This window comes from Branchiostoma lanceolatum, chromosome 7 (genome assembly GCF_035083965.1).
Source record: "Branchiostoma lanceolatum isolate klBraLanc5 chromosome 7, klBraLanc5.hap2, whole genome shotgun sequence".
NCBI lineage: Eukaryota > Metazoa > Chordata > Leptocardii > Amphioxiformes > Branchiostomatidae > Branchiostoma > Branchiostoma lanceolatum.
Window position 1 is genome coordinate 19,648,454 of NC_089728.1, and position 26,318 is coordinate 19,674,771.

Genomic DNA, 26,318 nt, shown 5'->3' on the forward strand with positions numbered 1-26,318 from the left:
GCGTTTTTATGTTTAGCCATACCTAGTATGGCTCAACATATTGTTTTTGTTCATGTTCTTCTTCTTCTTCTTCTCCTCCTGCCAAATCTTCAAATCGATTCAACTCCGCCATTTTTTAATCAACCGACCTGAAATTTGGCATGGAGGTAAAGAAGGCAAATACCCTCAGGTGATTTTAAAATTGCTTTGATACAGGCCTTAAAATCATTTCTATGGAGGTTTTTTGGGGCATTTTTAGGCAATTTTCATATTTTTGGCTCCTGTGCCCTGGTATTACAAGCAAATGACCTGAAATTCGGTACAATGTTGCCTTGAACATGTCCCTACAGGACTACAATCACATTTCCGGTGTACATCACTTCAAAATGTTTCGTTTTGGGGACTTTTGGACCCATTTTCAGACCAAAAACGGGTCAAAAGTGCTGTCCCCGTTCCATGTTCTATCTTAGAATCCATGTTCTATCTAAAGTTCCGGGCGTTCCATTTGCTGCTGGCCAAAGAACATGTGTTCTTTTCAGGTTACCTGAGGTCATGTTGCGGGTAAACACGCAAGCCTTTGCAGTAAGAAGCTCTTGGCGTCTCGCAGAACTTGTAGAGAGATTTTTTTTGCACGGGTGATTTTGGAACAGTCAATTTATGCATCGGGAGGGAGATTGGCAAAGTATGATGCTCTCGCAAATGTTGCCTTCCTACATGCAGTTAATATTTCGATTTGCCCAGGGGTTATTTTGGGACAGCCCACTTCTTGCATGGGGAGGAGTATGGCTAAACATGCTGTATTTGCTCAGGGGCAAATGACGGCCTTTCTAGTTTGGCTTTGTTTTTTTTACTAGGTCTTTATCCTGAAGGTAAGGATGGAATATTTTATAATCATTTTACATGACTTTCACTGTACACAGTTTTGTATTCCATCCAACAAAAGTATGTGATGTACAAATGAATGGCTTCATAGCTTGTATCATCCATTGGTGGTGAACCTTTAAAGGAGTCCTAAACTCCAGAAGGCGGTGTTATTTTCCACTAGATTATGTATCAATTAATACATAATCAGCCGACTTTGTACATAACTCCGCTTGTGGTGAATTAAACAAGGTGTGTTTTTTAAAACAATATGATACTCACTAAACCCCTGCAGACCCTACCAGTTTATTCCCTATGCGTAAACATACATTTTTAAACGTGGATATTTTCGGCGTAAATGAGGGTGGTTATTAGCACAATAAGAAGGCCAATTGTTAATACGATATAAAAGAACACATAGCAAGACGAGTTTTTTTCTCCTAACCACCCTGACATTCTTTTTGTAATCTAACTTTTGTCAGGCATTGTCAGGCACATTGTAAAAAACACATAGTCTGAGGGTCACCTGGGGAATTTGGTAGAATACTGAATGCTTTTGGATGCGCACGGGACTAGTGGGTACTTTATCGTAAACTGTAAAAAATATTCATTTCTACTTCCTAAAATTACCATCCATTGGAAAATAACTCCCCCTCTGGGGTTTAGGACTTCTTTAAAGGACATGTTACATGTATTGTGATCATCCCAATATGCAATCGTTAACAAGCTTCACTCTGTTTAAATTCTGTTACTGGTACTCTACAGGTGACAGAACACGATGGAAAGAAAATTTCAGAAAATGCTGATCGTCCTACTAATCATCCTGAATGAGCCCAACATACCGGAAGCTGACTGTAGCTGCATATCGGATTATATCTGTGACAATTGTCAAAGTCTGAACCTCGCCAGTATTCCTCAGAACCTACCAACACCCATAGTTTCCTTGGACTTGAGACATAATACATTAACAACTTTGAGTAAATCAGAAATGAAAGTACTGTCTAGGTACAAGAACTTGGATCGTTTAGACCTTGCTGCAAATCGTATCTTTACCATAGATCGTTTCCCAAATCTATCCAAGCTTCAGTGGTTGAGCTTGATGGTAAACCATATTATTCACCTTTACCCTGAAACATTTTCAAATCTACCCAAACTGGTAGTGTTGTACCTGAGTCGAAACCAGATAACAAACATTCAGCCTGGTACATTTTCAAAGCTAACAAAACTCGGAGAATTGTACTTGGACTACAACAACATGACTTTCATTCGATGTGGTGCGTTCTCAAACAAACCATTGCTGCGATATTTGAGCATGAGTCACAACCAGATAACAAAGATTCAGTCTGGTGCGTTTTCAAATCTGCCTCAGCTGCAAAAATTGTACCTACAGTCAAACCAGATAATAGACCTTCAATCTGGTACATTTGCAGATATTTCACAGCTCCAAATTTTGTTCCTGAATGTCAACAAGATAGCAGCTATTGAGGCTGGCACATTTTTAAATCTACCAAAGCTCCAGCAGTTGTTGCTGAGCAACAACCGAATATCTGTCCTTCCCCCGTCAACTTATAATATTTTCTCTTCAACTCCTGAGGTAGAAATTTACTTCAACCCCTGGCAGTGTGACTGTAATTTGGTTCCCTTCAGGCTTGAAATGACAGGGTCTTACCCATTTGAAAATCAAATGATATGTGCTCCATCTGCTAACGTGGGTAAACTGCTGAAAGACATTGACCCTGAAGACATGATCTGTGAAGAACAAACTGCATCAACAATGTCTGTTGACACAAAAGCTTCATTCTCGTCATCTCCAGTGTCTGTACCGTCTTCATTTGGCAATACAGAGAGCGATCCTCACCCGACAGCAAGTTATGCTGGCTCCACAAGTTCTGTTGATAGCCAATTCAAAAGTGCTAACAACTGTTACCATGATACAGCCGTTCACTATCATTGGCACTTTAAACATAATGCTCTCTCGAAGGCACGTTCTGAAGGTGCCGTATTTACAACGCTGTCCGTGGATACCAAATTAACATCTGTAAGAACGGCTGAAAGTAACAATCTCTATGAATCTTCTTCCAGTCCGACATTACTTGTTGTCATTGGATCTAACGCTGGTTCAATAGCTGGCACTGCCATAATTGTTGCATTTATCATGATCTGTCGGAAGAGGAGGGCTAAGAAAGCCCATCCATGCCCTACAAGTCCCAATATTGTTTTCAGCTGCACAAATACCACAGCTATCGAAAAAACTAGTGTTCATAATGGAATAGGGCAGGGTCAGTCTCAGGTCACCACTGAATCCTTGATTGCAAGAAATACTCCCTCTCCAAATTGCGGAGCTGTTTTCAACAACACAAACACCACAACTACTGCTACAGTTTCAGTGATTAAAGGTGGGCAGGGTCAGTCCCAGGGTACCACTCGACATCAAAATTTGGATGTCGGAAATACACCATGTCCAAATCCCAAGGTTGGTTTGAGCACCCCAAACACTACAGTTGCAGTATTGAGCAGTGGCAATGATCAGATAGGACATGGTCAGTTTCATATGTCACATAACGAAGCGCTTGCAGCCTTAATTCCAAATCCTATGTATGGGGGGACACCATCAAAGCATCCAGCATCTACACATTCTGAAATAGCTTGTGGTAATTGGCAGACAGGACAGGGCCAGTCTCAGGCCATCAGAGAAACTTACACTCACACCACAGCTGCTGTTAACGTTTGTGGTCATTCCGGCCTGTATGAAGATGCTGAAGAATACCAGCATTACCAGACATTGCAGGGCCAGTCTCGGGCCAACATTGAATCCACAACAAATCCCAGAGCCGGTGTAGTGACCAATGGTCATGATCAGTCAGGGCAGGGCCAGTCTGAGACCACCAGCGAATCCGACACAAACACATCGACTGGTATAATGACTAATGTTCATGGTCAAACAGGGCAGGGCCGGTCTCAGGCCTTTACTGAGTCTAAAACAAACACCACAGCCAGTGGTCATGATCAGGCAGGGCAGGACAAGGCTGACGCCGTCAGCGGATCCGATACAAACACCCCAGCTGTTACAATGACCAATATTGATAATCAGACAGTGCAGTCTCAGGCCATAACTGAGTTAAGCACAAACATCACGGCTACTGTATTGACGAGTGGTCATGATCAGACAGGGCAGAGCCAGTCCACTGAATCATTGGGTGCTAATAATCAAACATATAACACAGAAACATCTGCTTTAGAGTCGAATTCTCTATACCCATGTATTAAAAAGACTCCACACCCAGTATTCAATGACCCAGGTCCAGGGCAGTGTCCTGAAGAGAAGACCACTGTACCTCTCAACAGCAGTGAACCTTAAGATGAGCCTCCTTCCCTTCTCTTCAAACGCAAAGCTGCTGTTGCCCAGTGTGAAAAGTAAACAGATACCTTGACAACTTGTGTGTTTTCGAAAATAAGTAGAATTCCGAAGGCCAAACTAAATTCTTAAGCCTTTGACGTAACTAAAACTTTTTTTTTCAATAAAAAGCTCCTACACCTCGAACAAAGTGATATTCAACTTTCTAAGTCTGATTATAAACTAGGATTTACACACTAATGTGTAACAGCGGTATGTTCAGATGTACAAAAAAGCCAAAACAAACAAGCAAACAAACAAACAAACGACAAATACCTGTGCAAGCACATAAAGTTTGTAGCTCGGTAAATTGTAAACCTTGTAGTCAGTGCTCGTTCAGAAGCTCTTGCCTGATCTGGTCTTTCTAGCAAAAAATTGAATTCTCTACAAGAAATATCATAGACAAATTAAATTCCTTCCTATGTTTTTTTAATTTGACCTCTATACGTTCATTCATTCCTAAACTATGATCTGATGTAATGTTTATTCCAATTATCCAAAGCTACCTTGATGATTTTATCTACATCATACCATTTGTTACTTGTAGATTTTCTGTATATTACTTTTCAATTTAGTATTTTTTGATTATCTTCCTAGTACTAGATTCATCTAATGTTACTTTCTTTATGCTTTATTGTACCATTTACATGTTAGTAAGAGTCTCCCCACGACGCAGTGTAAAGTTCCGCGACATGCTATGCTGTTGCTGTGATGTAAGCAAATCAAAACTGATATACACATGGTATGTGTATAACAAACCTCTATTGTTTCATCCATAGGATTTGCACTTGATTGACAATAGCGAGTTGTAGACGGCATATACTACTATATATACCGGAAGAAACAGGAAGGTGTTTCTAATAACAAGATGTGTTCCTAAAAATGTTGATAGATCAGTGAATTTCCTTTCGAAAAAACGTTCTTAAATATCAAACAGACCAAACGTAATATTTCATTGTATCCGACTATCATTATCAGCATAATGATAATAAACCGTTTGTAAGAAGTAACTACACTGAGAATCAGCGCACGTTATCTAGAAAAGGATCGACACCACAACACACCAGGCACCCACAGATTGTGTCCCACATGTAACGAAAATATTGAAGATAAATTGCAATTTGTGATGGCCATGGCCTGTCCCACTTATGGCAAGGAGAGAGATGTGCTGCAAAGTATTACTACTAAGACTAACTTCACCATATCTGATACACAGAACGATGTATTGTTGTCATGTCCAACTCCTATACCACCTACATAGGTCAATTTCATTATACTTCATCCTTAAAGCGAGGGAAAAATAATCCATACATGGCTTTATTGTAATTCATACACTGTTATCGATAATGTTTTGTACTTATAATTGTAGGATAGGTTAGCCTTACAGTATTGTTGATTCAGTGCCATATATTGTACCATATACGATTGTCGAACAATAAAGTTCATTCAATAACTTGCTCATCCGGGCTTCAAACTCAAATGCGCCGCACGTCAGTGAGAGTGCAAATGAAAATTGGTGAAAGAAACGCGACGGTGCCGTAGAAATCTGCCGTGGCAGTGCCGCCGCAGTGCCGGAGCCCAATGAGAGGGGGCCTTAAAGGAATCAGACCCCTCGTCTACCTGTACTCGCCCTGCTCTTGTGCCTTTCAAGAAATACAGTGATAAACTGAACTTGATATACCAGACAGACACTGTATCGCAAATTTTACTCAATGTTTCGCCGTACTGGGTGAAGAAGGAGAATCCCTATTGTTCGTTTACAGTCAAACACAGTAAGATTGAATAATTTACCTACTGACAGGATTATTAATAAAACACACGACACTTCAGTCGAAGAAGACCATGACTGGGTTACTCACGTTCAGGACATAGTATGTAGACATGTTTCCCGCAGTCAATTTCAACCATCTTGGAAATTCATTTAAAGAACGTCTGAAAAACGCGATTCTCCCTGCCTGGAGGGAACCACTTAGAAATATCAGTTAACTCCACACATGCTATATATGTGTTCGTGGAATTCCAGTATATGTGATATATTCTTCTAAGAATATATCACATAAACTAGAGTTCCACGAACACATTATCTTCGCCAAATAATCAAGGCTTATTATGGAAAGTGATTAATATTTATGTGCTTATCACCCCCTGCAAACTTGATCATGCACCATACCATTTGGAAGTTATGATGGGGCGAATGAGTCCAGTCTAGATAGGGTTAAAGATCATTTGGTGGTACAGGACTAGTATGTGTGTAGTTAACTGATATTTCTAAGTGGTTCCCTCCAGCCAGGGAGAATCGCGTTTTTCAGACGTTCTTTAAATGTATTGGGTAAACAAACTTTCCTTACTAATTATGCAAATTAGCTCCTGATTTGCATAATTAGTCATTGATGATGTAAAGCACCATCCGAGCTCTCTACATACCAAACATCACGACGATCTGTCGACCCCTTCTCAAGTTATTCATGTCCGAATGTCAAAACAAAAACACCCACTGCAGTTATTAACAAGCCGCTAGGGGGCCAAAATTTACAGAACTTACTTTCTGTGGCATGAACTATCTACCACACAAAAATCATGACCATAGCACTTTCAGAAAATATGCCCCTATATTTTGAAGCTCTGCTGCAGTACCTTAGGTACCCGCTAGAAGGCCCATTATCGAACTTGACCCTCCTTACTGTAAATCCTACCCATCCACTTAATATCATAAGGATCCATCAACAGCTTCTCGAGTTATGCTGGCGACATACAAATACACATCCACACAAAGCCCGCTGCAGTACCGACGGAAAATACCAGGGGAACCATTTTTGAACTTGACCCCCGTTTCCACAATATCTACACACCTGCAAAAAATCATGAAGATCCATCAACGTTTCCGTCACTTTTTTTGCCTACGTACAAATACACAAAAATGCAAAGTCCGCTGCAGTACTGTTGAAAAACGCAAGGTGAACCATTTTCGAACTTGACCCTCCTTTGCACAACCACTACACACCTACCAAAAATCATAAAGATTCATTGAAGCTTTCTTGAGTTATGCTCCTGACATACATTCAGACCCACCCAGCAGATTTTTCAACCGAAAACATAATCTTCTCCGAGTACAAGTACTCGGCGAAGATAATTAATAATAAACCGTTTGTAAAAAGCATAACTAAACTGAGAATCAGCGCATATTGTCTAGAAATTGAAAAGGATCGACACCACAACACACCAGGCACTCAGAGACTGTGTCCCACATGTAATGAAAATATTATAGATAAATTTCATTTTGTGATGGCATGCCCTGCTTATGGTAAAGAGAGAGATGCGCTGTTAAAGTATTACTACTAAGACAAACTTCACCCTATCTGGTACATATAACGATATTTCCCATGTATTGTTGTCACGTCCAACTCCTCAGTACCGCCTACATAGGTCAATTCCATTATACTTCATTCTAAAAGCGAGGGAAAAAATCATCCATACATGGCTATATTGTAATTAATACACTGTTATCGATACTATCTTGTACTTATGATTGTAGGATAGGTTAGCCTTGCATTATTGTTGATTAACTGCCATACATTGTACCATGTACGATTGTCGAGCAACAACGTTCAGTCAATAACTTGCTCATCTGGGCTTCAAACGCAAATGCGCCGCACGTCAGTGAGAGTGCAAATGAAAAGTTCTCGACGGTGCCGTCATGAGCTGCCGCCGCAGTGCCGTCATGAGCTGCCGCCGCAGTGCCGCCGCAGTGCCGCCGCAGTGCCGGAACTCAGTGAGAGGGGGCCTTAATTTAAAAAAGGATTGTGAACATATCGTCGTACAATTTTTATTGTCCTCATAGCAGGCTTCATAGCGGCCCTTTTCTTTTACTGATGACGTGAAAAAAGTAATAAATTTTAACCATGTTCTAATGGTTTGATTTTTCCCTGATATTGTCAATGTTGCCGACATTTTGAAGGGACCGTCCTGCATTCCAATTAATTTTAAACCATATGTCTTTTGCAATCTTATCATGTGTTCCTCCAGAAAATCTTTACTTCATGGTTTAAAACAAGAATATAGCGTTTTTTGGATTTGTTTTTTTTACTAGCTCTTTATCCTGAAGGTAAGGATGGAATATTTCATAATCATTTTACATGACTTTCACTGTACACAGTTTTGTATTCCATCCAACAAAAGTATGTGATGTACAAATTAATGGCTTCATAGCTTGTATCATTCATTAGTGGTGAACCTTTAAAGGAGTCCTAAACTCCAGAAGGCGGTGTTATTTTCCACTAGATTATGTATCAATTAATACATAATCAGCCGACTTTGTACATAATTCCGCTTGTGGTGAATTACACAAGGTGTGTTTTTTAAAACGATATGATACTCACTAAACCCCTGCAGACCCTACCAGTTTATTCCCTATGCGTAAACATACATTTTTAAACGTGGATATTTTCGGCGTAAATGAGGGTGGTCATTAGCACAATAAGAAGACCAATTGTTAATACGATATAAAAGAACACATAGCAAGACGAGTTTTTTTCTTAACCACCCTGACATTCTTTTTGTAATCTAACTTTTGTCAGGCATTGTCAGGCACATTGTAAAAAACACATAGTCCGAGGGTCACCTGGGGAATTTGGTAGAATACTGAATGCTTTTGGATGCGCACGGGACTAGTGGGTACTTTATCGTAAACTGTAAAAAATATTCATTTCTACTTCCTAAAATTACCATCCATTGGAAAATAACTCCACCTCTGGAGTTAAGGACTCCTTTAAAGGACATGTTACATGTATTGCGATCATCCCAATATCCAATCGTTAACAAGCTTCACTCTGTTTAAATACTGTTACTAGGACTCTGCAGGTGACAGAACACCATGGAAAGAAAATTTCAGAAAATGCTGATCGTCCTACTAATCATCCTGAATGAGCCCAACATACCGGAAGCTGACTGTAGCTGCATATCGGATTATATCTGTGACAATTGTGACAGTCTGAACCTCGCCAGTATTCCTCAGAACCTACCAACACCCATAGTTTCCTTGGACTTGAGACATAATACATTAACAACTTTGAGTAAGTCAGAAATGAAAGTACTGTCTAGGTACAAGAACTTGGATCGTTTAGACCTTGCTGCAAATCGTATCTTTACCATAGATCGTTTCCCAAATCTATCCAAGCTTCAGTGGCTGAGCTTGATGAAAAACCATATTATTCACATTTACCCTGAAACATTTTCAAATCTACCCAAACTGGTAGTGTTGTACCTGAGTCGAAACCAGATAACAAACATTCAGCCTGGTACATTTTCAAAGCTAACAAAACTCGGAGAATTGTACTTGGACTACAACAACATGACTTTCATTCAATGTGGTGCATTCTCAAACAAACCATTGCTGCGATATTTGAGCATGAGTCACAACCAGATAACTAAGATTCAGTCTGGTGCGTTTTCGAATCTGCCTCAGTTGCAAAAATTGTACCTACAGTCAAACCAGATAATAAACCTTCAATCTGGTACATTTGCAGATATTCCACAGCTCCAAATTTTGTTCCTGAATGTCAACAAGATATCAGCTATTGAGGCTGGCACATTTTTAAATCTACCAAAGCTCCAGCAGTTGTTGCTGAGCAACAACCAGATATCTGTCCTTCTCCCGTCAACTTATGATATTTTCTCTTCAACTCCTGAGGTAGAAATTTACTTCAACCCCTGGCAGTGTGACTGTAATTTGGTTCCCTTCAGGCTTAAAATGACAGGGTCTTATCCATTTGAAAATCAAATGATATGTGCCCCATCTGCTAACGTGGGTAAACTGCTGAAAGACATTGACCCTGAAGACATGATCTGTGAAGAACAAACTGCATCAACAATGTCTGTTGACACAAAAGCTTCATTCACCTCATCTCCAGTGTCTGTACCGTCTTCATTTGGCCATACAGAGAGCGATCCTCACCCGACAGTAATTTATGCTGGCTCCACAAGTTCTGTTGATAGCCAATTCAAAAGTGATAAGAACTGTTACCATGATACAGCCGTTCACTATCATTGGCACTTTAAACAAAATGCTCCCTCGAAGGCACGTTCTGAAGGTGCCGTATTTACAACGCTGTCCGTGGATACCAAATTAACATCTGTAAGAACGGCTGAAAGTAACAATCTCTATGAATCTTCTTTCAGTCCGACATTACTTGTTGTCATTGGATCTAACGCTGGTTCAATAGCTGGCACTGCCATAATTGTTGCATTTATCATGATCTGTCGGAAGAGGAGGGCTAAGAAAGCCCATCCATGCCCTAAAAGTCCCAATATTGTTTTCAGCTGCACAAATGCCACAGCTATCGAAAAAACTAATGTTCATAATGGAACAGGGCAGGGTCAGTCTCAGGTCACCACTGAATCCTTGATTTCAAGAAATACTCCCTCTCCAAATTGCGGAGCTGTTTTCAACAACACAAACACCACAACTACTGCTACAGTTTCAGTGATTAAAGGTGGGCAGGGTCAGTCCCAGGGTACCACTCGACATCAAAATTTGGATGTCGGAAATACACCATGTCCAAATCCCAAGGTTGGTTTGAGCACCCCAAACACCACAGCTGCAGTATTGAGCAGTGGCAATGATCAGATAGGACATGGTCAGTTTCATATGTCACATAACGAAGTGCTTGCAGTCTTAATTCCAAATCCTATGTATGGGGGGACACCATCAAAGCATCCAGCATCTACACATTCTGAAATAGCTAGTGGTAATTGGCAGACAGGACAGGGCCAGTCTCAGGCTATCAGAGAAACTTACACTCACACCACAGCTGCTGTTAACGTTAGTGGTCATTCCGGCCTGTATGAAGATGCTGAAGAATACCAGCATTACCAGACATTGCAGGGCCAGTCTCGGGCCTACATTGAATCCACAACAAATCCCATAGCCGGTGTAGTGACCAATGGTCATGATCAGTCAGGTCAGGGCCAGTCTGAGACCACTAGCGAATCCGACACAAACACATCGACTGGTATAATGACTAATGTTCATGGTCAAACGGCGCAGGGCCGGTCTCAGGCCTTTACTGAGTCTAAAACAAACACCACAGCCAGTGGTCATGATCAGGCAGGGCAGGACAAGGCTGACGCCGTCAGCGGATCCGTTACAAACACCCCAGCTATATATTGATAATCAGACAGTGCAGTCTCAGGCCATAACTGAGTAAAGCACAAACATCACGGTTACTGTATTGACGAGTGGTCATGATCAGACAGGGCAGAGCCAGTCCACTGAATCATTGGGTGCTAATAATCAAACATATAACACAGAAACATCTGCTTTAGAGTCGAATTCTCTATACCCATGTATTGAAAAGACTCCACGCCCAGTATTCAAAGACCCGGGTCCAGGGCAGTGTCCTGAAGAGAAGACCACTGTACCTCTCAACAGCAGTGAACCTTAAGATGTACCTCCTTCCCTTCTCCTCAAACGCAAAGCTGCTGTTGCCCAGTGTGAAAAGTAAACAGATACCTTGACAACTTGTGTGTATTCGAAAATAAATAGAATTTCGAAGGCCAAACTAAATTCGTAACTAAAACGTTTTTTCTTTTCAATAAAAAGCCCCTACACCTCGAACAAAGTGATATTCAAATTTCTAAGTCTGAATATAAACTAGGATTTACACACTAATGTGTATTAGCGGTATGTTCAGATGTACAAAAAAGCCGAAACAAACAAGCAAACAAACAAACAAAACGACAAATAACTGTGCAAGCACATAAAGTTTGTAGCTCGGTAAATTGTAAACCTTGTAGTCAGTGCCCGTTCAGAAGCTCTTGCCTGATCTGGTTTTTCTATCAAAGAATTGAATTCTCTACAAGAAATATCATAGACAAATGAAATTCCTCCCTATGTTTTTTATTTGATCTCTATACGTTCATTTATTCCTAAACTATGATCTGATGTAATGTTTATTCCAATTATCCAAAGCTACCTTGATGATTTTATCTACATCATACCATATGTTACTTGTAGATTTTTTGTATATTACTTTTCAATTTAGTATTTTTTAATTATCTTCCTAGTACTAGATTCATCTAACGTTACTTTCTTTATGCTTTCTTGTACCATTTACATGTTAGTAAGAGTCTCCCCACGACGCATTGTGAAGTTCATTTCCGCGACATTCTATGCTGTTGTGATGTAAGCAAATCAAAACTGAAATACACATAGTATGTGTATAACAAACCTCTATTGTTTCATCCATAGGATTTGTACTTGATTGACAATAGCGAGTTGTAGACGACATATACTACTATATATACCGGAAGAAACTGAAAGGTGTTTCTAATAACAAGATGTGTTCCTAAAAATGATGATAGATCAGTGAATTTCCTTTCGAAAACTTGAACATTCTTAAGTATCAAACAGACCAAAAGTAATATTTCATTGTATCCGACTATCATTATCAGCACCATATTTGTTTTCTCATTATGTGCAGTAAATGGCACATCATTGAAATTACTGAGTCTTGTATCAGATGTAGAACAGTATCAGATTTGAAAGCTGTCTCATTGGCGAGAAGATGTGGATGTTTTGATGTTTGTCTATATGTACCACCATTGGCACACTTTAGAGGAATAACAGAGAACGTCGCAAAGGAGACAATGTACTGCCTGTTATAGTGTTTCTTGGCAATAATTGCGACAGTTCAGTCAATGTTTTAACCTTTATTATGTGGACTGTTTGGGTAGATGTACATGTGTGCCACAAGTACTGGTAAATTTAATGTTCAGAGTTCTAATGTATACCGAACAAATTGTTAGCAAAATGGTGACATGAACTGTGTATGTATGTTTTACATACATGAAATGTGGAAAACATTTGTGACTCATTGAATGGTGTATTTCTAAACAGTCAATGATGATGTATGTATTATCTTGTCAGGTGTAAATCCACAATAGGATGTATGTAGACCTGTAGCCATTTTAGATTCTGTCGTAGAGAATAGGTCTCACCTTGCATGTAACCAAATTTCTGCTCTGGCACAAAAAAAAAGTAGCTCTACTTTGATATGGTCTGTTTGAATTCTTTACATCTTTGATTTGCAGTTACATAATGCGCCTGATTATTCCATGGATTAGTTCCACGACCTTATTCACCAATGACATTAAGCTTATCAGGTGATGTATTATAAAGAATAAATGTTTCTCCTTGACTATGCAAATAAGGTCCGATATACCACACAAAAATCACAACCGTATACTTGCAGAAAATTTGACCTCAAACTTTAAAGCTCCGCTGCAGTACCTTATTACCAGCTAGGATGCCATATTATCGAACTTGACCTCCCTTTTCGCGACCCAAACCTATCCACTAAATATCATGCAGAACCATTTACAGCTTCTTGAGTTATGGTGTCCACATACAGACACACATAACTACACACACAGTCCGCTGCAGTACCGTAGGAAAACGCCAGATGAACCATTTTAAAACTTGACATATTTACCTCCTAAATATCACGAAGATCCATCTAAAGTTCTTAATTTATGCTGTTGACAAACATACACGCCCACGCCCGGCGTAGCTGCTTTACCATGGGACAACTGAAAACATAAACTTCTTGGTGCACTAACAACGTAAGACTGCATATCCCGGCTAAGGTCCCAATAAGTTATTACTTAACATCATCTATCTTTTGCATGCGGCACAACGTCATCCCCTGTTGACTTGTGCACTCTCCAAGACATGTTTTGATAATCTTTTAACATAAACTGTTTCATTCTGTGTTAACGCCATTCCTTCGGCCAGTTTGCCATTCAGCGTTACTTCAGTAAACACATTTTGTTGGGTTTTACACACAATTTTTCACATTAGATATCATAAATAATAACTTTATTGCACAACAATTGTACAAGGTACAAAGTATGGCATTCACTGGTACATAGATAACATTCTATTAGGCTAATCCGTCTATATTATACAATATGGTGTACTAGTCTATCTTATACAATATGGTGTAGTAGTATGGGATGACAATGGGATTTTACAATTATTGGAGGAGTTTCTAACGTCTAGACATTCTTTGATATATTTCCCAATGTATACCATGAATGGATTGTCACATGTCATTATGTACTTAAATTTGCTATTCAAGTCCATTGAGATGAATCCTGGTAAGTCCGACGATAGCACTGAGTATAGTGAATTACGTATATCAAAATATTTGGGACGTACAATCAAAAAGTGATATTCGTCTTCAACTATCTCTGGACAAACCCTCTGGTCTATAGGGAGTTTTTCATATCATATGAAGTGAAAAGTAAAAGGATAATGGGTGTGTGGAGGCCGCAGAACACAGTATTCCTTCGCGACCTCCGGAGTACGAGAGTAGATGGGGCATGAAGTAGTTTCTTGGAAACCTTTGAAAAGTTGTAGACTAATGCTTCTGTGCAATTTGTGCTGAATGATATTTATCTCCGGCATGAAAAATTGAGATATAGTTTTGGGTGTGTCTCTGTGTGTACGTCTGTGTGTGTGTGCTTGTGTGTTTGTGCTTCCAGACTACTGTAGTCAGCATAACTCAGGAACCTCTTGATGGTATTTGGTATGTGGGCAGGTGTTAAGAAGCCGAAAGTCAAGATCAATTTTGGGCTTCCTGGTATGTGAACTGGGTACTACAGGAGAACTTTTTTTTTTTGAATCTTTTGAGCTGGACGCGCTATGGATCTTGATTTTGTTGTTGCAGATAGCTTGTGATGTAATGAAGAAGTGGTGTAGGTTTGGGTCCCCTAGCAGCTTGCTTTGGAACTGCCGGGGTACTATTATGAAAATGTTCTAAGGAGGATTTCCATGATATTTAGTATGCAGGTAGCTTAGACAGAGCTGTAAATAATAAACGCAAATAATGCTAATTGGGACTTAATATGCATAATGAATAATGAAAATCTATATTTGTAGTGTTTTCCATTATAAGGCTCAAATACTTGTAACATGAACTTAATGGCAAGTGGAACATTAACAGGTACCAATCATGCAAATATGTTCCTAATTTGCATAATTGATGCAAAAGCGCCATATATCATCTGAGTGGTAAATGACAGGACTCTCAATATTGTGACATGTGGAAGTTTAGTTAAAGGTGTTTATGATCAAGCATAGATTATGTAAATGTCGAAGTCATTTGCATAAACAGAATAATTTATGGAGATATGAGGTCTCCGAACTCTTCTTTTACGTGCAGGAGAAGTTTGACGCTTGAGGCTAATGCCTGAAGGTCCCTCATACACGGGGCCGCCGGCTTTACGTCACCATCCGAAATGACGAATGCAATCCCTTCAAATATATCCGAGCTGTAGTCGACCCCTAGGATCGAACTCGGGCCCTAGGATCCACTGAATTTGATACTCAATGCTTAATAATTGAAAAACAAACACTTTTGAATATCTACCTGAAAACAACCTCAAATCACAGCAAATATGTCTTTATAGAAATTAAGATTCCACAGTAAAGAAATCATATTTTAGATATTTCGTGAGGCATACATTATAGGGAGAAGTGTAGGGCATTTCGTACTTAAGAATTGCAAAATAATTACACTGAAAATTTAATCTTTCAGCAGAAGGTTGTCCCCAATTTTCTAGATTACTACAGAAAACGTCAGGTCTAATGCATGTATACTTAATTAGATTATGTACTGTAAATGCATTTAAATTCGCGTGGTTTTTATTTCGTGCTAACGCAAAAAATGGGATGTTTGCAGTGGATTTAAGTTTGCGGCAGCGTTATAGTTACATACTTCTATAGCATGCAATAGTCAAAATGTTAGCGGTGTTTTTGAGTTCGCTGTGAAACGGACACCGCGAACATAAAACCGCCGCGAACATTTCTGCATTTACAGTATATGTGATGACACAGGGCTTCTGTGATTGTACCGACTCACCCTGCAGGCCCCGTAAGTTGATTGGTCACGAAGATAGTGACATCATCCCGTGACAGGACTCACTACTGTCCGTGTCACATCACACCTGCTGCACCTGTCTCTCTGCTCCTGACCTGCATGCATACAACAGCTGTTCACCTCCGGCTGTGCCTCTTTGTTTTAACAAGAAGACTCAAAAGACGAGGAAGAATCGTGCTCGGGTGACAGGAGAAGGCGGCGTCGCTGCGGCCGATCGAATTGACAAAGCAGTCAAGCTCAACGAATTTTATCGACAAAAAACTAATATTTTTAAGCTTTGTGTGTTTTACTGTCGTTTAATTTTTTGGTCATACTTGTACATTTTGAATGATATTCCCATTATAAAGTCAAGGGTAACACAAATCCAGTTTAGGACACAGAGACGCCGCCAGCGTGGCGCGGGTCCAATGAGAGGGGGGCTTTAATCTAAGAAAGTTGCTAATTTGGTTGATAGTCCGTGGGCACAGCAAACGTTTAGATTCACCCACACAATTTGGAAGGAAATTGAGTAAAGCTCTGTGATTAATCGTTTACAGCATCTGTTAGATTATGCATTATTTATATCTGTTTGATTTCCTATGATGAATCAGGTATACAGTCAGGATAGTAGAGCTTCTCTGTGGGAGTTGTATACCTAGGGACATTGATAGTTTTGATCGCGGATTATGATTTTATCGACTCCAAATGGTTTGCCAAACATAAGGGTTTACTGTTATTAAACTTCGGTTTACTGTTATCTACTTCTGTTTACTATTCTCTGCTTCTCTGTTTACTTCTCTCTATTTCCTAAGAAAAGTGCCTACAGGTAGCCTGGATGCCAGACTGTTTCCAGGACCTACACAGGCCAGCTCCTTTGCTGTAGGACCAACATGCTTCCAAGAAAATTTTACCTTGAATTTCCTCGGGGGCATGTTGGTCCTAGCCTAGCCTAGTGTTGAGAAGCTGGCTTGTGCAGACCCTGGAAACAGTCTTTCATCCAGGCAAAGCTAAAGGGCTTTGAAACCCTGCCCTCCGGATCCAGGTACTACAATATATGGCCAATACATTGTATATGATTTCATTATATGGATGACATCCTCTGGCACCCCAAAACTGATGCGAGCGTGTGAATAAAATAAAGTTTGGCAAAGAAAATGTTGCCTTCATATTATGAAATCTACGTGGGCAGTGAACAAATGAATAAACAAGAGTATGTCTACCATTCAGGAGAATTTTCTTTTTCCATTTTCTTTACATCTTTATCTTTGACCTTGCTACATTACTATCTGTTTCCCGAAATATTTTTGTTGTTGTAATTCATGGAATATATTTGCTAATTTTGAACCTGCTTTGTATTATTCACAGCATGGTAGAAAACTATTCTTTTTTTTGGAAACAGATGAACATTCATGCGCGCGAGGATGTCATCCATATTATCAAATCAACATGGCCTACATGTATATATGTTGATGAAAGTTAGACATCCAGGTAGTAAGATACGCAAAAATAATTACTCAAGCAACTGGATAAAATTTTGAAACAGTCAGACATTTCAGACAGCATCCACTGTCTTTCGTCAGTGACTAACAATAGGACTGAGAACACCAGGTTTTATACCAAAACTCTGAATAGGTATGTTAATGAGGTTAAGACAATTTAGGATGTCTTGAAGTAGTCTTTAAAAGAAGATTAATTTCAAGACAAAGTTTTGTGCCAATAGTTCAATTAGCTACTGTTGATTTTAGTACAGTAACTAAATGTTGTTCGTCCGGGGGTGGGGGGTGGCCTATCTTCCAATACAAAGCATCTAATTATAAGAAAGAATGACACGCACACATAAATACACTGATGAAGACACATTTAAAGGCTGTATTGAAGTCCTCCTTCCGACTGACTGCTTCAGCATCAATACTTGCAGTAAAAATAGTGGTACTTATGTACAAAGACTGTTAAAAGCACCTACTCCAGAAATACCCCTTCATATATAAAACAAGCCCAATACGCTCTCGATTCAACCAACATACCTATATATACGTACGTACGACATACATGTTTTTTTTAGTACAATTCTTCGCCTATCCTAACTCATAAGTGCTAGCAAAACGACACATATCTGGAGGAAATTAAGTACATATACAATTATCTAAGTAGCAAATAATATTACCCAACATTCAATCAAACCATACGTTATACTCCTTTGATCCAAAAATACCAAACTTTGCCACGAAACGAGAATGCTGCCGTTTTTTTACCTCCACAAAGACCTACTGTATTCACACACGATATGTTGAGAAACAGAATACATTAGATTGTCCCGAAAGCTCTCAAAATTCATTCGTATTCGGCCAAGTGACTTCGCGGCCAAAGCAAATAAAAAAGCATTGCAGCTTCGTTTGCATGTTTTTAGATATACATGAGCTCCAAGACATATGAAATTTTCCTTGTAACCCCAGATGATTTTTACAACCAATCAATGCCATGAACTAACTTGATTGACAGGACTATCACCACTCCCTAAGGATCCATAGGTGGCTGTTGTAATAAAAAACATTGCCTGTAATAAGTTGAAAAGTGATGCCTTCACTGAGCATATTGTCCACATGTTAGCTGGTGTATTACAACAAAATGCTTGCAGTGGCATTTCTAAATTTTTAACATTCAAGCTACCGGCACTGTGATAAATTGCAAAAGCCACCTATTTTGATGACAATGGCCCCAGGGAAGGTACATGTACTTTCACAACAAAGATTTCAATATATCAAACAGTTCATGTATATCTAGAGTGTTTATAAGCACATTGTAAGGCATCATCCTATTTATATTTCTTTCCAAATTTGTTTCTTATACACGATTGCAGGCATACAGACATTCTTACTTTCAAGTCCAAGGGCGCTCACTCTTCTATAACATGAAAAATATGGTCCCAATTTGTGCTGTACAATAACTACATATCATCTGGCCGAATCTTATTTTTCAATGATACACACATTTATGATCTGCTCCTCCAATTAGATATTTACATGGAAATGTCAAATGCATCTTTAAAATGTTAAATGCCATAATTAATAATATACCCCTAGTGAGCATTGCGTTTATTGCTACTGGTGCCCTACTTAATATCACATAACCCCTGGCTGTGCAAAATGATCAAAGAAGATAATACCTAAATTACCACCAATATTATTCACTTTTACAATAAATATCCGCTGTGCAATGGTGGTCCCAAAGCTTTACAATCTCCAAGCAGATACATGAATGCGGCTTTGTTTTTGTAAACCTTTTTGGCGGCAGGATTTCATTTTCAATACTAGACCACGTATAAAAGGAATACAAAAACAAAGAAAATACAAATCTACCAGAATATTGTATGCTAGACTCTAAAATGAGACAAGCATACTGAGAAAAATTAAATCTAACATAGTAAGACAGCAAAGCATCACTGTTAAGTTGGGTGGTTAGAGAGGTCAACAAGTGTCATTGACCTTTGACCTATTTTAACTGGGGACTTTTTTTCACTATTTTTGGCTTCTAGTAAAGGTTTCAGAGTAATATCCAAGATTTTTTTAATGAAAAACAAATGCATCCAAAAACTACCCAAAAAGATTTCGGTGGTGACAATGTACAATAATTATACAAAGAACAACTTTAAACGCCTTTGACAGTCTATGCTTTATCGTTTTAATCTTCTTCTAAATTCTGTCACTGGATAAATTGTGGAAAGCATGGGGTATGTGCTGTTATTTTCTTGCAGATGCTCGTACGACTCTGAGCGTGACAAGTCACAGAAAGATAGGAATGCAAGATGGCTTCTAAAAAACCACTTTTAGTTTAGACCGAAAAAATGCTACCTTTTGCAGAACGTACTAATACAGTTTACACAGAAACTTTTGTGTTCATAGAAACCTTGTTGAATGTTTCCTTGCAGCAGGACAGTTCATAATCTGAACTAAAAGAAGGATATATTTGACTCTATGTTAATACAACTGTCTTGCCAGAAATTTCTTCAGCATTTCTGTAAATTTGCCACGACTGAGAATGATTAAAGGCTTGTTATTAGTTTTCTTTTTACACCTGTTTAACTTGCAGCTATTGCCTTAGTTTCTCCATATTAACTATTATCACACCACGGCAGAATTTCCATTTCTTCGTGTATTATTTTCTATTGTTTGTCTATTAGAAGTACTTGTAGGTAACTAGCCCGTTACGCCCCCCTCCCCCATCATGTTACGCCCCCCTCCCCCATCATAGCGTGTATACAGCACTGTCCTGGTCTGTTTTACTGTTGGTCTGTTCCTCGCCCTCTTCTTCTTCCTCTTCTTCGTCTTCTTGTCCGCCATCTTGTTCCGTCGAGGGTACGTTCCCGTTCGTTTTCGTGACAACCACGTCTCTGATAATGTCCTCTTCCTCGTCGCTCTCCTCTTCTTCGAGAGTCTCGTCATTGTGGTAGGCGTCGTTCGAATACGACGACTCCCGCGCACCCTTGTCATTCAGTAGCGGTTTGTCGTCCGTTGACGACCCGGCGGAATGTCCCGACCCCACCGAGGTGCTCAGAGAGCCCTTGCGTACCGCATTGTTCCGTTGGTTCGCCGGCTTCACCGTTATGATCAGATTGTGGCTGTTCGCCACCATCATGTCCGTGACTTGGTCCAAAGATTTACCGAAAACCTCGATACCGTTGACCTCCAGTACTTCGTCGTTAACGGCCAGTAATCCGGTGCTTTCCGCGAGCCCTCCGGGAACCAATCTGGAGATGAAGATCCCGGGAACCTTCTCGAGTCCGTGGGGGGTGACGCGTACGCTCGTGCCGTCGCGAATGTAGAACCCCAAGGGTTTGTCGGATCCGTGCTTGTGTAGCTTGACCCTGCGGTAGGTTTCCGGTACGATGTCGACGTCGATGATGGCGGAAACACGCCTGAAGTCCTGCGGTTGGCTGATCTGGAGACGAGGCTTTGGCTTCTGCGCAGACAGCGGGCCCGGGAGGCCGAACTTCTTGCTCCTGTTCAGAGTTCCGTATCCGTTAAACTCCCCTTGGTCTTCGCCTGTAGCAAACAAGTACAACATGACACGTTAAAGAAAAGTCATTTAGAATGCATTATTGAAATGATAAGGAAGAGACAATAAACAATTAATTAAAGGAGTTATTCTATATCTACATGTAGCTCCTCTCCAAATATTCACAACAACTGGATATAGCGTAGTTGTGAAGAGGAAAAACATAAAAAATATGTTTTCCTTTGACAAAAATGTAGCTACAACTATCACACTATCAGTATCAGTAAACCTGAACTAACTTGGAGGAATGAAATTAGATTTCATTATTGAAGTCTTGGAGGTAACCATAATCATATAATCATGAATCATACAAGACATATTGATGTTTAACTTTATGTTTTATTCCGAATACATGTCTTAGATGAGCCAAAGTACGTATAATGTAAATCCATTTGATATTGTGGTTGGTAATTTTAGCGATTGGGGAAAAGGGAGTACATGTAGTTCGTGGCATTCAATTTTAGTGGTGGGCACAAACATTACTGTCTCAAAATCAGTCAAATGTTAGTGATCATATATTTGCGATGATGAAATTTTAACAGTTGACTAGTGACCTTTTAACTTTAAGTAGGTAAAATTAAGTTACCGTATGGTTAACAAGTAAAAAAATTACAGTACGTATATCGCAATGGTACTCTCACCTCTCAAATAGAAGTACCCCCTGGAATAGAAGTACCCCCCGGACAAATTTTCAAAATGTAATATAAGTACCCCCTGGAATAAAAGTACCCCCCAGAAAATTTCAAAAATCGACAGTCGAGGCTAGGTAAACTGTGTTCATACGTGTACAACTGTCACAGTGTCAGAGGGAAATAAGATAATAAGCAGGTAGGTAACTTATATCTAGTCAATTATGCCAGACCTATTAAGTATATAGATATTGAACAGAACAACTGTCCATAGCTTGTTCAAATCATGATGATCTTCCTCGCCTCTTCGTAAAATATAATAGTAATATTGAAAAATTTGGCATAGGTTCCCCGCTATGACCCCTAACCGGGGGTCACGGTGCTTTCAAATTCAACAAGTGAAAATGTACATGATACATGCTTTTTCTACTTGGAACTTGAAGCAAGTGATCAAAGAAAATTGTTATATCATTTTAGTATGACTGACAATCAGTGACATATAACAAAAATCATCAGAGTACTTAAGTTAAATGTACCTGATCATATTTTCTAAAGACATCAACCAGAAAAAAAACACAAATCCTTCCACAAAAGAAATATTTCTATAAAGTTTTGCTCCATAGCGTCGAAAGCAAAGTGAGACGCTCGGATTTCGAGTTCCCGCGGTAAATCCCACAATATTGAACAGAGATCGACTGTAAAAGTAGCTCAACGTCACAGACCGCACATACTAAGAAGTTACCCATTACGTGTTGACACTAGAAACCCGCGATGAACCGCCAAAATTGGGAAAATCTTACGATTATTTTAAAAAATGAACCCTCTGAAAATAAATATGGCGCTGTGTGTCTATCGTTGCCCAAAATATATAATATTCCCATGCGTTTACAGTATCATTTTAAAGATCGGTATCCGCACTACTCAATATGCTGCTAGTTTTACTGTCGCCATGCCTAAGAGTGGCGGCCATGTTTTGCGATCTCGCGCTGTTGTTTACCGAATCATATCGGACATATTTCTGCCGTTTTACAGATTTTGTGGCCTCAAAACACATATCACAAGGGAAGTTAAGTTATGATTGTTGTTTTAACGTGTTACATGTCTTCTGCGAACAAATAATTCTTCCGCCGCGCTGCCCATACTACGGATATAGTGGTCAGGAAATTATTATTCCCCCTGCAGGCGTGCACTCTACTGCACACGTTTTTGATCAGCGTGCTTTGGTTTACGATGTAAACAGACACTATCAAAGTTATTTGTATGAAAATTGTATTTTAAAATGTCAATGTCGCGTCTTATTTTCCGGTTTACTTTGTAGCGTCATAGCGGACCGGGTCATAGCGATACACGATATGTTACGAGTGCCGCCAGGATACTTTTCACAAGGCCGTCAAAGCGGCGAGAAAATCTACGCCGGTAGGCCGAAAAATAGCGAATTACGAGCAAAAATACCGGGGAAATATGGGCAGAAAAACCTTAACTTACGATTTTAGAGGGATTCCTGGTTTGCAAAGCCTCAATTTTTCAAAAAATAATAAACGTACCGTCTAGAATAAGAACGTACCGGGTGGAACTATAGGCGAAAAAAAATAAACGTACCGGTACGTTTATTTGAGAGGTGAGAGTAGTGGAAAAATACTGTACTACTACTAGTACTACCCACTACGCATGCAAATGTCAGGGCCTCCAAGTGCTCTTGAAATGCTAAACTAAAGCCTATTCTGTCCACTCAATGGTTTTTGTGCGAGCAAATTTGACATGAAAGCGGGCATTGACTTAAAAGTCAAGATGCTCTTGAAATACCAGAGCTCATTCCATCCTGACTACGGAATTTGTGTGGGTAAATTTGAGGTTCCACGGCAACGTTAACATCAAAGTCAAGTTGTTAGCAGTGCGCAGAAGATATTTCACCTTTCGCACAGTGTTCTCTGTGGTAAGTTTTGGCCGTACGTGACCATAGCGTTGCGGATGGCTTGATCATAAATCAAGTGCAGGCTAGGTGATACCTGTACAACTCTTGTTTAACCTGTAGTAAACTACCTACGCAAGTGGTACTGGTTAGGGGTGGGTATCGGTACAAAACCGGTATTTCTTAATGGACCGGTCCAAAAAAACCGGTCCGTAAAAAATCAGTGGACCGACCTATAGACCGATTAGAAAATTCACAGTACCAGGCTACCAGCAGGCGGCCACATAACTGGTCTAAGAAAATACAAAACAGCAGATTTAACTTCGTTTTCGAAGACGTTAGCTGTGAATCATATCTAGAAACACTTAAAGGATAAGTAAACAGACGGCGAGGAGAGTATAGTTATATATCTTATAATTTTGAGACAAAGTGCAAACCTAAGAAATTATATCGTTCCAGACATGACGTTTGGAGACTTTTACGTGTGTATTGCTCTCCAAAATATGATGTACTGCGACACTACTATAATCAGGTACAGGTACAGGTCCAAACCTGGACCTGACCCTCTGGACCTGGAGCGGAATTTTTTGTACTGGTACCCACCCCTAGTACTGGTACATGTTCATGATGTTGTATTTCAAGTCCACTTTACTCAGTGGCATTGTAAAGCTGCTGATTCAATTCTAACTGTCACATCCTGACAAAAGGTACATATTTCTCAGTAATGAATGACTAAACGGACAAATCAACATTCTATAATAATCTCTGAGTGTTGAACAATATTTGAATACGTTGCATCACATTTCAACTAGTGACCAAACCTACACCACTTTACACCTTACATCAAAAGCTACAGTGGGGCTTTCGGGTTATGCATCAATGCCCCGCGTGTTTTTGCGTGTCTCCCCGCGTGTTTTTGCGTGTCTCCCCGCGTGTTTTTGCGTGTCTCCCCGCGTGTTTTTGCGTGTCTCCCCGCGGGTTTTTGCGTGTATCCCTTCGGGTTTTTGCGTGTATCCCCGCGGGGTAAATATAGTGTCACGGAACCCGCAAGGCGGAAAACGTTGTGTGAGACCTTCAGGCCAACGGCGCTTCTGAACTCGGCGGACGATCTGTTCTGCGCCGATGGAATCCCTCGCGGCCATTTGTGTACATAGGTCAAATTTGCGACAATTTTTTTGGGCCGGTGAACACTTCATTACGGAGATTTTGGTTCCGGTTAATGTGGTTGATAATGAGCTTGCGTGTCCGTACCGTAATAACTGATTAGAGCGTCCATTTTGCAACAGTAACGTCGGATACAGCAAGGACATTTTATAAATATCCTTGGATACAGTGATTGATCGGAAGAAGCCAGTTTTCTTCTGTGTCTTTTTTTTCAAGCGGCGCGCATGAGGTTGTTGACCCCAATAAATTTGGCTACGCAACTTGCGTTGACATGAGTGCGGCGGGACGATAGTGTTTAAGTTTGTGGTTCTAAAAAAGAAAGACAAATAAGAGATTGGCAATAATCAGGTTTTGAGTCATACATGTTGAAGACTAATTGATTTTTCTTCAGCGTAGATTTCGTTGACGACCTCGGAAACTTCTATCACTGCGTTTCGGGCCCCGATCCCCGATCAGAGACTGGGTGGGACTTTCATTGCTCTGACGACGACGAGACTTGTTAGATTGGCATTTACTAAAGGTTTTGTCTAAGAAAAAAAGCCTTCGGCATGCGGAAAATGGCATCATGATCAAGGATATGGATCCGTTCTTGATTTTGACGCCGCACAATCGTCATGTTGATTAGGAGATTCCAATGTAAACCTTTTCCCCCTATACGGATCAACGTAGGCTTGCCGAAGAGATTATACTTTATAGCAAATATCAGATTTTACCGAGATCGATTTCTGTCTTGCACTTGCCGACCAAGACGGTCATTTTATGCAGTAATGAACAACTCCCTTTAATCACCTGCAAAAACTCGCACGCCGACGAGAAACACGCCCCTGTAGATCCCAGCCTGATATTTTCGAATTTTACAAGCATCGATACTAGCATTGTAATTTTGCATCGGTTCCATTTAGATACAGTTTTGACAGAAATAAAATACTAGTAACGTTACTAATACTAGTAGTAGCAGATCGACCAAAGTTGTATTTTCGAATCTCAAGGTTTTAAGGCTTGCGCGTGCCTGTGTCCGCCGGCTGAAACTTCAGTAATTTGACACAAGGCGCCGGCGGGTCTTCGTAAACACGTGCTGACTCATGATCAATAGCGAAGAGTGTGCGTAACATATAAATAAGTGATAAAGATAAGTAGTAATAAAGAGTATCGATAAGACAGGAATGGTATTGTACTCTATGCCTAGTTGATTTAGAAAAGTAAACAACAATCTTTGATATGTAAATACGAATCTCATCCACTGCGACAGTAGAGTCAGTCCCCCCAGCCTGGCTGTTGCCTGGGCTGTTGCTATGGTTGTGAATTGTGATTGACAGTACACATGTCGGTCCTCTTTTATCAGGTCGGGCGGATGTCTATAATTCAAGTCAACACAGACGTGCAAAATGTCTCTATCATGGGCTGTGCGATAG

The 26,318-nt window shown here is 39.9% G+C and overlaps 1 protein-coding gene across 1 annotated transcript in view; it reads right to left on the reverse strand.

Moving 5' to 3' along the window:
* Nucleotides 1-18,007: 18,007 nt before the first annotated feature.
* LOC136438074 (partitioning defective 6 homolog gamma-like) overlaps nucleotides 18,008-26,318 on the reverse strand; it is a 43,782-nt gene continuing 35,471 nt past the window's right edge. Inside the window, exon 3 of the mRNA XM_066432746.1 lies at nucleotides 18,008-21,191. Coding sequence (XP_066288843.1) covers nucleotides 20,395-21,191 — 797 coding nt within the window. The 3' untranslated portion in view covers nucleotides 18,008-20,394. The remainder of the gene's footprint in view (nucleotides 21,192-26,318) is intronic.